The 13774-nt window shown below is 37.7% G+C and overlaps 1 protein-coding gene across 4 annotated transcripts in view; it reads right to left on the bottom strand.

The window, feature by feature from the left end:
- Window positions 1–13774, bottom strand: part of scaper (S-phase cyclin A-associated protein in the ER) — a 219691-nt gene that overhangs the window by 28373 nt on the left and 177544 nt on the right. For all 4 annotated transcript variants that reach the window (XM_005163154.6, XM_005163155.6, XM_005163156.5 and 1 more), the window contains one exon: window positions 3089–3238. In XM_005163154.6, coding sequence (XP_005163211.4) covers window positions 3089–3238 — 150 coding nt within the window. The remainder of the gene's footprint in view (window positions 1–3088; window positions 3239–13774) is intronic.

Below are 13774 nucleotides of genomic sequence, written 5' to 3'. Positions count from 1 at the left end.
CATTGACAGCTCACGCACGATACGGAAAAACATGAGATATTCTGCTTTGACTTTAAAGAGCCCCTATTATGGGTTTTTAAAAATAAGCTTTCATGCAGTGTCTAACACAGCTCTAAGGGGGAATGAAAACATCAACCCAGGCTCATTGTGGAAACGTAGCCCCGCGGACGTTTCTGGAGACCGCGAAATACGTCCCGGGAGGTAAGTATTTGTGTAGTTTTTGCGAATCCGCAAGAGGCCGATGCGAGCACTTTTTCGCGTCTCGAACGCCTCTCGGGAGCGCGCACCGTTCGTGCCCGCACTGTTCTCGCGTGAAAAGCCACCGGAGGCTGCTGTCGAGAGACCGTCTGTCCGACTGACTGACTGACTGAACGATAGACTGGGCGGCCGACCCAGCCACCCTCCTCCTTCCCTAAACCCAAGTGACTATTTACAAAAGCCGTCCAAAAAAAGAAAAGCAAAAGCCCTCTTTCAGCCAATTTTGATCGCATTCTCGCCCTGTCACGAAGTCGTTCGCTTTTATTTTTTGGATTCTGTTTTCATCTAACCTGATTTCTGGAACCGCTCTTCCCCGGAATAGAACCCGGTCGTCGCCACGGCCGGCTCCTCCTCCTCCGGGCTTCCGCTCCGCAGACGTAACACTACGAGCTGAGCGGACAAACTGGTTGAGCCGAAGAAGAGGAGCGGCGTCACACCACCGCGTAGCGTTTGCTTGCAAAAAACGAAATGCAGCCATACATACCTCTGGCCACGTAAATCGAGGTCTCCAGAAACGTCCGCGGGGCTACATTTTCAGAATGAGCTTGGGTTGGAAAACATCCAGCTGAGGTTTAAATCTGAAAGTGCAGCATGTTTAAAACTATTGACTCTTTAGCAAAATATTTAACTCAGAGTCGAATAAACAAATAGAGTTGGGTGCGAATCTTTTGTTGGATCGCATCGACATCGACACGGTACATCTCCAAATATGTACTTACAGTTCCATTAAAATGTGCACGCGCTTTCCCTCCACACACTAGTGGTGGCACAGGGGATCACGGGACTGATCAAGACGCGAAGATGACGATCACAGACTGATTCGGCTGCGGGCAGGGCCCGAGCAAACTGAACTGGTGCTCTAGGCAAAAGATGATCATGCGGCCCTTAAACTGGAAGTGATAACGAGAGACGGGGTTCTGATTGTGCGTACGACAGCGAGAATCGCGGCGGTGGGGGGATTATCGCGGACAAAAGAGAGAAGATGTCGCCGATGCCCTCTCTCTAGGCCGCCTGGTTCGCTTCTATGGACGCGCCAGCCCTGGCTGTGGAGATTAAAAGATTATTCATTTTCACAACAACACCACAGTATAGCTAACCGTGTGCTGTGTTTGCAGGATTTATTTTATCTTTGCCATGATGACAGTACAGAATATTTGACTAGATATTCTTCAAGACAATTCTATAGAGCGTAAAGTGACATTTAAAGGCTTAACTAGGTTAATTAGGTTAATCAGGTTAGGGTAATTAGGCAAGTTATTGTATAACGATGATTTGTTCTGTAGACTATTGAAAAACAATTAGCTTAAAGATGCTAATAATTTTGTCCTTAAAATTGTGTTTTAAAAATTAAAAACTGCTTTTATTATAGCCGAAATAAAACAAACAAGACTTTTTCCAGACGACAAAAATATTATCAGACATGCTGTGAACATTTCCTTGCTCTGTTAAACATCATTTTGGAAATATCAAAAAATAAAATGCTAATGTACCTTGCCTAACTGTGTGAATCGTGTTTTAAGTGCTGTGTAATTTTAAATGACTGAAGATATAAAGTTCACTCAGTGATAATGCTAATAAACACATTCATGATGATCTCATGTTTATCTATTTATTTATTTGTTTTACTAACCTAAAAAAAGACCAATAGAAAAGAAATAGGAGCACTGGGTGTGATGTGCGCATAACTTAAACCCGAGCGAGTGTGGCCTAAGTCACACCTGACACACAGTGGCGGCATCCAGGTAAACGGAGCATGCAAACGCTATCAGGGACTCGCACTTCTCCATGCCAGGCTGATCTGTGATCGGTGATCTACTCTGCCAGGTGAGCTGAGCCCCTTCCCCTCCAACCGGGACCAACAAAGAGCGGGACGACTGCCAGGCGGACCACAACAATGCTTGCAGCGAGCGAGCGAGTGAGTGCACAGCACAGAGCCAGCAGAGGTGCCAGAGCCCTGCATTATTCAACAGCCTGCTTTTGTTGCCTTTGTGCTGGATGTTTGTAAGGAGTAAAGTACACCTGCTCTTGATCTAATGACCAGCAAACATTATACACACCTCAGTGACGGACACAAGAGGATCCTTTACTGGCCTGCAATACACCATTACTTGCAAACTGCCCCTCATTCAGAAAAATCTGTGATAATTAACCCTTTGATTGAATCACATTTGTGGCGACAGTGTTTGTTTGAGTTTGAAGAGGCTAAAAACATTTGATATGTTAAATAAGACATTCAATAAATAACCTGAAAATATGACAGCAATTTCATAAAATATATTTGAACATATTAATTTACTGTAAACTTAACATATATGGAAAAACCTTTATGTTCTTACGTGAGAAAAATATATTATATTAAATTAAATATTAATAAATATTATATTTGTTAAAATTATATACATATAAACACAATTATTTACACATAAATAATATAATTTATATATATATTATATAAATATATATATATTATATATAATTAATAATATAATATAAATAACAGTAGCTCAACTGGTTTAAAACATATGAAATATGATATGATTTTGCCCATCCTTCAGGGGCCAGTTTGTGTTGCAGTTGAAATCCTACACAATCATTTTTAGTGATATTGCGAAATTCATTTAATGTATTTATAAAATAATTAATATAAATCATATTATTTACTAAAACAACAACAAGAACAAAAACCCACAATAATAACCCTTTATCAAGTGAACAACCATATTTGGTAACAGAATCAAAATTCAGTGTACACTCATATAACTACATTCATAAACCTTAACATGTTAATATGCGTGTATATTAAGCAGCTGCAGTAATGAGGATGACTCACCTGGTTGTCGGGGTGGTTGACGGTGAAGTAGCCGACGCAGATGATGAGCTCATGAAGAAGATCCTCTGAGCTCTGCTGAGAGCAAAACCACAGCAAAGAGCTCACAATGTGTCTGAAGGCCAGAGAGAGACCCTCCGCTCCTAAAACACCCTGCACAGAACACACACAGGTTGGTTTTTGTTACTTGTGTGAACATTAATAGGATTACATTGTTTTTATACAGTACAAACTGTATTTTCTATTGCTCTACCTCAACTCTACACCTTAAAAAAAACTGTGTAGTTTAACTTTCTGAACAAACTCATTCTGTAAGATTTATCTGCTTTTAAAAATGGGAACATCAGCAGTGTCTTCATAATTCACCATGTCCTTATAATACTGGTGTTGTAACCATGTCATTATACACTTCTGTGTCCTAATACGTCACAAAACACACATACATTTATATTAAGGTAGACAATCAGTAGCAAAACTCCAGCTTGCAAATCTGAATGAGAACTAGTCATATTAATATTTGTATTTAAAATTGACACTCACAGCTGTAATGTGAAAAGCTGAATCACTCGATTTGCCCACAAAGACAATAATCAAAACACGTGTTTTGATTTCAAAGTTGCAGATTGATAGTAATCAATTAAGAAATAAAATGAGTAAACAAAACAAACAAACAATATAATGCATTAATAAATAATGAATGAACAAACATACCAACCAACCAAACAACATACTACCAACCAATCAGTGTACCAACCAACCAACATACCAGTCAAACAATGTACTAATTGACCAACCATACAATGTACCAACCATCATACCCACTAATCAAACAATTTACCAACCAACATACCAACCAACGAAACAACATACCAACCCACCAGCCAACTAATCAATACATTAACCAATCAAATTACCAACCAATGTACCAACTAACCAACCAACGTACCAAGCAACCAATATATCAACCAACCAACCAACCAACAAACATACCAACCATCATACCAACTAACCAAACAATGTACCAATGTACAAACCAACGTACCAACCAAAGTAACAACCAAACAACTTACCAAGGAATGTACCCACCAAGCAATCAACATACCAACCAACCAACCAACCAATCAAATAATGTTCCAATAAACAAACCAATCAACCAACCAACCAAACAACATACCAACCAACCAATATATCAACCAACCAAATAGTGTACCAACCAACCAACCCACCAACATAACAACCAACCAACATACCAATCAACCAAACAAAATGCCAACCAAGGAACATACCAACCAACTAAGCAACATACCAACCAACCAATATATCAACCAACCAAATAGTGTACCAACCAACCAACCCACCAACATAACAACCAACCAACATACCAATCAACCAAACAAAATGCCAACCAAGGAACATACCAACCAACTAAGCAACATACCAACCAACCAATATATCAACCAACCAAATAGTGTACCAACCAACCAACCCACCAACATAACAACCAACCAACATACCAATCAACCAAACAAAATGCCAACCAAGGAACATACCAACCAACTAAGCAACATACCAACCAACCAATATATCAACCAACCAAATAGTGTACCAACCAACCAACCCACCAACATAACAACCAACCAACATACCAATCAACCAAACAAAATGCCAACCAAGGAACATACCAACCAACTAAGCAACATACCAACCAATTTACCAGCCAACCAAAGAACTTACCAAACAACATACCAATCAACCAAACAACATACCAACCAACCAATATATCCACTAACCAAATAGTGTACCAACCAACCAACCAACCAACCAAACAAACAAAATGCCAACCAACGAACATACCAACCAATGTACCAGCCAAACAAACAACTTACCAAGCAACATACCAACCAACCAACATACCAACAAACTAATGTTCCAACCAACCAGTCAACCAACTAAACAACTTATCAACCAGCATACCAACCAACATACCAACCAACTAACCAACATACCAACCAACCAAAGTACCAGCCAAACAAACAACTTACCAAACAACATACCAACCAACCAACATACCAACAAACTAATGTTCCAACCAACCAGTCAACCAACTAAACAACTTATCAACCAGCATACCAACCAACATACCAACTAACCAACCAACCAACCAACCAACCAACCAACCAACCAACCAACCAGGTAACCAACTAAAGTACCAGCCAACCAACCCAACCAATGTACCAACCAACAAATTAACTTATTAATCAATCAGTCAATCAATCGATTTATTTTGATCATATGTTCCACTCATAATCATTATAATTAACCAATATTGACCAAAATGATCATGATTAAGCTTCACTTCCAAAATCTATCATCCCTAGGTTTTATCTTTCAAATTTTACGACCAGCCAAGGACAGCATGTGTTTTATTTATTTATCATTTTTATCATTACATTCTTATACAGAAAGCTATAAAATTCAATTGACTCTCCTGATTTCTTTCACATGACTGGACATGGGTTTGTGCAGGAAAACTAATGACAATATGTTTCAGTCAATAAATCATTTATTTATTAAAGGAGGCAACAACTCAACAGCATGAAAACTAATATCCATAAAAGCATAACAGAGGACCAGAAAGGCCACCGACACTGTTGACTTCATTATATGAACAAAAACAACACATTTAAAAAATTAATATGATATTTACTCTTCTGCGGAAGAATGTAACAAGAGTTTTCTCATCAGGAGGGGATCTACAGTACAAGTCGATGACGGCCAGTGAAGGTGGATCTGGTTCTTGAATCGGTAGTCCCATCACAAGACCCCCAATTCCCTCAACTAAAGAGATGCTATCTGCTGGTCTAGAGACAGTATTTGTTAAACATGTCAACATGACTGAGCGCCTCAGGGTCAGCGCTGAAACTACTGACATGTTCTGCTGGGTAGGAGAGTGTTCTGGGACGGAGAGTCTAAACAAGCACAAACAACAATACCTAAAAATCTCAGCATGCGTGATGGGAGCGAGACGCTGGCTTTGCTTCACTACAGACCTTGCTTCATTCAAAAGTGTAGCAAAAAACCAATACAGAGAAACACTGCTGTTGGGATGTAGAATCAAGAGTGATTTGATGTTTGAATGGTGATATTCTACTCTTCGCATTAACATTCTGTCATAAACTTAATTTTTTTTTTACTTAACAATTTTTCATATGAATAAAATTGACGTGTTACCATAGAATTACAATAAGAAAATAAATGTTCAAATGATTAGCAGTTATATTTTTTCTAAACACACATAAGTTATGTTTATTTAGTTACAAAAATTATTTTGCTTGTATTTAACTCCAGTAAACTTATTTGTGAGCAAAGCAAGTATGTAAAGATGACAGACAGAGGCTACTGGAGTTTTTTAATAATAGTTTGAATTCATTTACATTTCGATTATAGTTAGTTTTAGCTAATTAGTCGTTTTTGGCATTAATTACTTTAAATATATACGCGCACACACATTTATATGCAAACATATTTATTAATTTATATGGAGATGTGAAATGCGTCTGATTGGCTGATGAACATTCTAAAGTGTTCAGTTATTTTCAGATAAACACACAGTGTTAAGTAGACCCAGGTAGGTTTGACCACTTTACAGCTGCAGATCATTACAGTGAATGATTTCAGTTATTTCACAGTCAAAAATCACATCAAAACAAACCAGAAGGCTTTGGATGAGATGTAAAAAAAAAACTCGCCCTACACACAGGAGTTAACTGATGACAAAACTTTGCAGATGCCTGAATGAAAACATCTGAACAGTGTTTTCATGTATGGTAAAAGTAATATAAGCAGAATGTCCATTTAATTCTCCAATAATAATGCACACCTGAGGTGTAACGGAATTACCATCTCAGATGAATTATTTAAAAAAATAATGCTCAACGACTCTAAAAACATACTCAAACACACTATTCTCTACATATTTTGTAATTTGTTTTAATTTCTTATTTTGTTTCTACATTTGGAATTAAATAGACTAACCAAACAACAAACTACTAACTTATGTACTTGTAACCAACCAACGTTACAACCAATGTGCTACCAACCAATGTACCAACCATTATATCAACTGACCAAATAACTTACCAACTTACCAAACAATGTACCAACCAACCAACATAACAATCAAACAAACAACGTACCATCCAACCAACACACTCAACAAGCATTCCAACCACTGTACAAACCAACATATTAATCAATGTACCAACATACCAAACAACAAACTACCAACCAATGTACTACAAACCAACCAACCAGTGAACTACCAACCAATGTATGATCAACCAACCAACTAAACAATGTACTACCAACAAATGTACCAACCATCATACCAACCAACCAACCAGCTAAAATATCAATTGATCAGTCTATCAATCAATACATTTATTTTGGTCATACAGCCCACTCACAATCATTTTAAATAATCATGATCACAGTATTTGTATATGGCTTCACCATCTCAGCTGTGCATTACTTTTTAAATAATTCAACGACTCATCATCCACGATTTTCCACATATTTTGTAATTTATTTTCCTTTCTTATTTTATTTCCACATTTGGAAATAGATTTACCAACCGAACAACAAACTACCAACGAATGTACTACCAACCAACCAACCAAAGTTCCTACCAAACAATGTGCTACCAATCAATGTACCAACCATCATACCAACAGACCAAATAACTTACCAACCAACCAATTAATGTACAAACCAACCAACATAGCAACCAACCAACGAACTACCAACAACCAACTAACATATTAATCAATGTACCAACAAACCAAACACCGAACCACCAACCAATACTACAAATCAACCAAACAATGAACTACCAAGTAATGTACCAATCATCATAACATCCATCCTACAAATCAACGTATCAATCAATCAATCAATCAATCAATCAATCAATCAATCAATCAATCAATCAATCAATCAATCAATCAATAAACCAACCAATCAATCAATTTATTTTGGTCATACTGCCTACTCATAAACATTTTATATAATCATGATCATAATATTTGTATATGGCTGCACCATCTCAGCTGTATATTATTAATTAAATAATTCAACGACTCATCATCCACTATTTTCTACATATTTTGTAATTTATTTTAATTTCTTATTTTATTTCCATAATTGGAAATAAATATACCAACAAAACAACAAACTACCAACGAATGTACTACCAACCAATCAAACAACCAACCAACCAATGTGCTACCAACCAATGTACTAACCATCATGTCAATTGACCAAATAACTTACCAACCAGCCAAACAATGTACCAACCAACCAATATAACAACCAACCAAACAATATACTAACCAACCAACGTACTCAACTAGCATACCAACCATTGTACAATGTACCAACCAACTAACCAACCAACATATTAATCAATGTACCAACAAACCAAACAACAAACTACCAACCAATACTATAAACCAACCGTTCCAACCAACCAACCAACCAACCAATGTACTACCAACTAATGTACCAACAATCATACCAACCAACCGACCAGCCAACGTATCAATCAATCAATCAATCAATCAATCAATCAATCAATCAATCAATCAATCAATCAATCAATCAATCAATCAATCAATCAATCAATCAATCAATCAATCAATCAATCAATCAATCCAATATATTTATTTTGGTCATACAGCCTACTCATAATCATTTTAAATGATCATGATTACAATATTTGTACATGACTTCACCATCTCCTAAGAGTCCTAAGAGTGAGTAAATGAACAAATATTGGGCATTTTTTGGCTGAACTATTCCATTAAGTTAGTAACACCGCCACTATTAAGTTTTCTCCAATAGTGACTTCAATTACAAAGAACAAAATGAGACAAATCCACACTATTTTAACGATCTACAACAGAACTACAACAACTATCTCCAACACAAGCAATCCATAAGCTTCCCGCCCTACTCGTTCACACCTAGGTGTTTACATGATGATTTAGCCTAGCAATAGCGACTTAGTCTCTTTATCATGCTGACTTAAGTACGAGCAGAGCCTGTGCACGTCCCGCCACTCTCCATCCGCATTACTCACCCCCAGCTTTCAACATGACTGGCCTGAGGTCAGAGGTCAGGTGTGTTTACATCCACCCAGTTAACTTTGTTCTGTGAAGAAACGCTGATATCCTTACCAGTGGCTCTGGGGGCATTTGGACCATTAGGGTTATGCCTTTACACCCTCATTTGTGTGCGCAGACGTACAAACGAGAGCATTAATGAAAGCCCAAGAGCATTTTATTGCTTTCACCAAACATTCAGAGCGTCTGTCTGAGGGACACGCATATCTGCCGTTAGCTGAAGGCTAAACCGGTGGTCTGAATACATTGAAGACAAGACAAAAACAAGCTGTGTTGCATTATTTTAGGCAGACGGGTCAGATTCAGAGAGCTCTAACAGGATGGACAGCATTCCATGAAGAAGAAGATCTCGCATTCAAGCGTCTTCTGCAGAGCTTTGAATCAAAGAGGCAGGATATCACAGATTGTAAACACAACTAGAGCGATAGATTATCAATCATGTGAGCAGACGGCTGCGGCACTATTCAGAAGGTAAACATGGTCTTCTGGACTCCATAAAACACTTGAGACAGTAGCCCCTTTCACACAGTGATACCGGTAAATATCCGGAAAATTTACGGAACGACTTTACCGGTATATACAAAAAAGCGCTGTTCACACAGGCGAGGACGTTACGGAAATTTTCCGGAAAAGAGCATTCACACATCTATTCCAAAATACCGGTAAATTCTGACATCATTCACCACAAATGAGCTTTAAACGGCTGCGCTTGTATTTGTAAACATTTGACTAAATTACAAACTCTTTTGATGATCAATATTGTAAACAACTTTCACTGGATCATATTCGCATGTCGAGATGTTCATAATATGTGCGTGTGCTGACGCTCACAGGCTGTTTCATGGGCACACGCAAAGCTTGAAGGTAAACAAACAACGGCTTATCATAAGCATCTTATCGATGATTATTTGCACAGTTCGCATTAAGAAGAACATATAAGCTGCTTTTCCACTATCGTGCCAAACCGTTCTAAGAACACTTCGGTACGGTTACGGTTGTTTCTCCACTGAGCCTGGAACGGCGCGGCACGATTACAAACCGTTCTCGGCCCGGAATTCTCGGCACGGTTAGACAACCGTGCTGAACTGTGCTGACAGATTCTGTGTGTTGACGTCGCGACTCGGTTGCTAAGCTACCACAGCTGGCTCAGCAGAAGCGCGCTAGTCATCAGACATCCTCAATAAACTACAGTACATTTAATATAAAATAATGATCCAGGTCTAAACGATACAGTTTGAAAAGGGTTTTAAACCATAGAGCAGTATATATAGCCTATCTGGCAGAGAAGTGAATAACTCATCACATTCTTGCGAAGATATTTTATTCATTAAAGTTATTATTTCATTGACTTGAATACAAACCTACTTCGCCTGCCTGAATGTGAGTTTATTGCACGCAGCGCTGTATTTCAAAGCACAAAACTCGCTCGGATCCGGGAGAGACATGTCAGCGACCTGCGCTGCTGACTTTTTTTCCTGCTGCGCATCGAATAAAGCGAATAAAGTCACGCTTCGCATCGTCGATGTCCAAATTCCACAACAACATCACCATATCCATGGAACACGAACTTGCAGACTCTTTTAACAACGAGGAAATAATTGCACTTTTTAATTCAAAGCCAGGACAGCTTGTTAATACCGGCGAGACCACCCGAAGGACGGCGTGTTCGTGTTGTAATGTCGGCCGTCCAAAAGACTTTGCTTGAAAGCTTTACGGAGCGGCACTGTAACTGTCCAAGGTACTGTTGTATGATTTATATTATAGCATATGCACTAATAAACAAGTCAAAAGAATGAATGAATTAAATAAATATGGATTCTTAAATGTCAGTATTGCTTTTACTCAAAAAATATCAATACGTTTTGACAAATGTTTGATAAAAATAAAATGAGCAATTTTTATCATTTCAGCTTTAGGCAATTAAATGATTCAGTTATACATAAGTTATATGACATTTCTGAGGCATGTAACATGTTTCTGTGTTTTTGTTTTTTTGTTCTTGGTGATCTTTAATATAGCTACGCAAATATTTTCTAAAACGTCTAGTAATAATTCGCCTACAGCTTGTTAGTTAATTATGAACACAAAAAATAATTATAATAAAAATAAAATGATCAAAATAAAAAGATAATAGAGCAGCATTTTGCTAAATATAATAGTGCTTTATATGCTTTAAATCCTGCTATATATATGTGTTTCATATTCGTTTTTATTTCACTTGCTGCATTCGTTATTTAATGTTTGAATAGTAAAACAAAAATGTAATATATTTTATATCATTATCAACTTTTGCAGTGTAATTTAATTAATTGTTAAAAATGAAATAATTTATGTGCTGTGTTTTTATTAGTGAAAGTGCCCGCTTACCTTTGACAAGGCCTGTCCAAAATTATATTTCTGCCACTATAATGCAAATGCACTATTATTGTTGTCTTATCATTGTTTATTTTTCTGTTATGTTCAGAGATTTTAAATACTATTTATTTCCCCTCCAATTATTTTCAATCATCACGGTACATTTTCGTAATTTTCCCTCCAAATAAATTTAGCCAGAGCTGCGCAAGGTATAGATAAATAAGGGTGCATGTACCTATATTTAGCACCTATTTGATAGAGCGGTATAACAGTGTTTAGTCACATGGTTGCTTTCGCTTTTATGAAAAAAAAAAACTAGTTTCGGCTCTTATTTAACTTTAATTGAACAAAGGGAGCCGTTTACATTGCGTTACCAAGGCAACTACTGATGCGGTTTGTGTAATGTTTTAAAGAGCTTTGTCGCAGCACGACAGTGGAAAATGAAACCGTATCCGTGCTGTCTGGCCCGGTTTGGCACGGAATGGAACAGTTCTGCTTAAAGAACGATTCAGCACGATAGTGGAAAAGCGGCTATAGACGTTATCTGACTAACTTCTAGCAGCTAAACCGCGCGGACGTAAATGCGTCTGACTGTTGTGATTGGCTAAAGCAGAAGTCTTACGTCAGCACGTTCTAGACGTGCACGAGCTTATTCCGGAAATCTTCCTTCTGCGTTCACACAGCGCAGCATTCCGGCAAATTGCCGGTAATGTTACAACTTCTCTTTCCGGAAAATAGCCAGAACGAATTTACCGGTATTTTCAAAAAGGACCTGTTCACACATACAACCTTTCCGGAAAATTGCCGGTAATTTTCCGGAAAGGTCTGTATGTGTGAAAGGGGCTAGTGTCTTTCTTCTGTGTGCGCTTCGTTGGGCTTAGATGTAGCTACAAATTCAGAGTGTAGTTTTTTGGTTTATCTGCAAAAGTTATGAAAAAAAAATGTAGCCTGGTAGTGAAGTAAAGAAAGACTATGGGCTCTATTTTGACGGTCCATGCACAGAGCGCAAAGCGCAGGGCGCAAACGATTTTAGGGCGTGTCAGAACGCGTTTTTGCTAATTTAAGGACAGGAAAACCTACTTTGCGCCGTGGCGCATGTTCTAAAAGGGTTGAGTTTATTTTCTTAATGACTTATAGGTGTGTTTTGAGAATAAACCAATCAGAGTCTCATCTCCCATTCCCTTTAAGACCCAGCTGCGTTGCGCCAAGAGTGCATTCGCTATTTACAGGACGCAAAGTAAGTCTAAGTGGAAAAAAAAGCATTTCACAAGCAAACAGTTAACAGTTAACAATATTTAACAGAAAACTGTTAAACAGAGCATCTACTGCGTGAGAATGAGAGATAATGGATATACTTTCACATTCGCTCTTGGATAGGGAAACCTTTACGCAGAGACATCAATTAGCCTATAAATAATTAATTTTGTTTGTTAAGCGCAAATATTTGTTTCAAAACTATGTCTAAAATCAGTTGTAATTTCTAGCAAACGAATAAATGAACAATAATGACCAAGTGTGGTCAAAATACTGAGTTATTTCCAAATACACCTGCCATGCCCCATATGGTCTAAAACCTGACAGGTGGGCAAATCTGAGCTTGTTTTTAATAAAACAAATATAAATATGGATATAATAAATAATACTGCTAATAATAATAACATTATACAAAAGCAAATTGTTATGAATGAACTGAAAAAGCCTCCAGAGATGAAGAAGACATAAAAGCAGTGATTTTTCATGTTTATGTAGGCTAGAAAATAATATGTTTTGTAATATTTTAATCCTTTATATTTATATCCTATATCAATTCTTATTATATCCTATATATATCCTTAATATTTAAATTTTTTCATATGTAAAGATATTTGCCTATTGCTCTCTTGTGCGTATTAAGCAGTGTGTAAGCGAGGTGCAACTCTGCGCTGGAGTTTAGACCGGGTTAGTTTTGGTCTAATGAAAAATCTATTATAGTTTCTCAAAATAGCGACTCGCCAGCGGTCCGCCTCAGAACGCCTTTCTTTTTAGACCAGAACCCCTATGGGCGCACATATGAGCGCTAATGCATTTGCTATTTAAACAGCGTAGCACAACGCCTCAAAACCACTCTTGCGCCAAGCTGAAACTACCAAAAGACTATTGCGCCGCGTCTTGC

The sequence above is a fragment of the Danio rerio genome, chromosome 25 (genome assembly GCF_049306965.1).
Source record: "Danio rerio strain Tuebingen ecotype United States chromosome 25, GRCz12tu, whole genome shotgun sequence".
Taxonomy (NCBI): Eukaryota; Metazoa; Chordata; class Actinopteri; order Cypriniformes; family Danionidae; genus Danio; species Danio rerio.
Note: the sequence above shows the minus strand (reverse complement) of the source record. Positions and strands in the feature narration are given on the sequence as shown.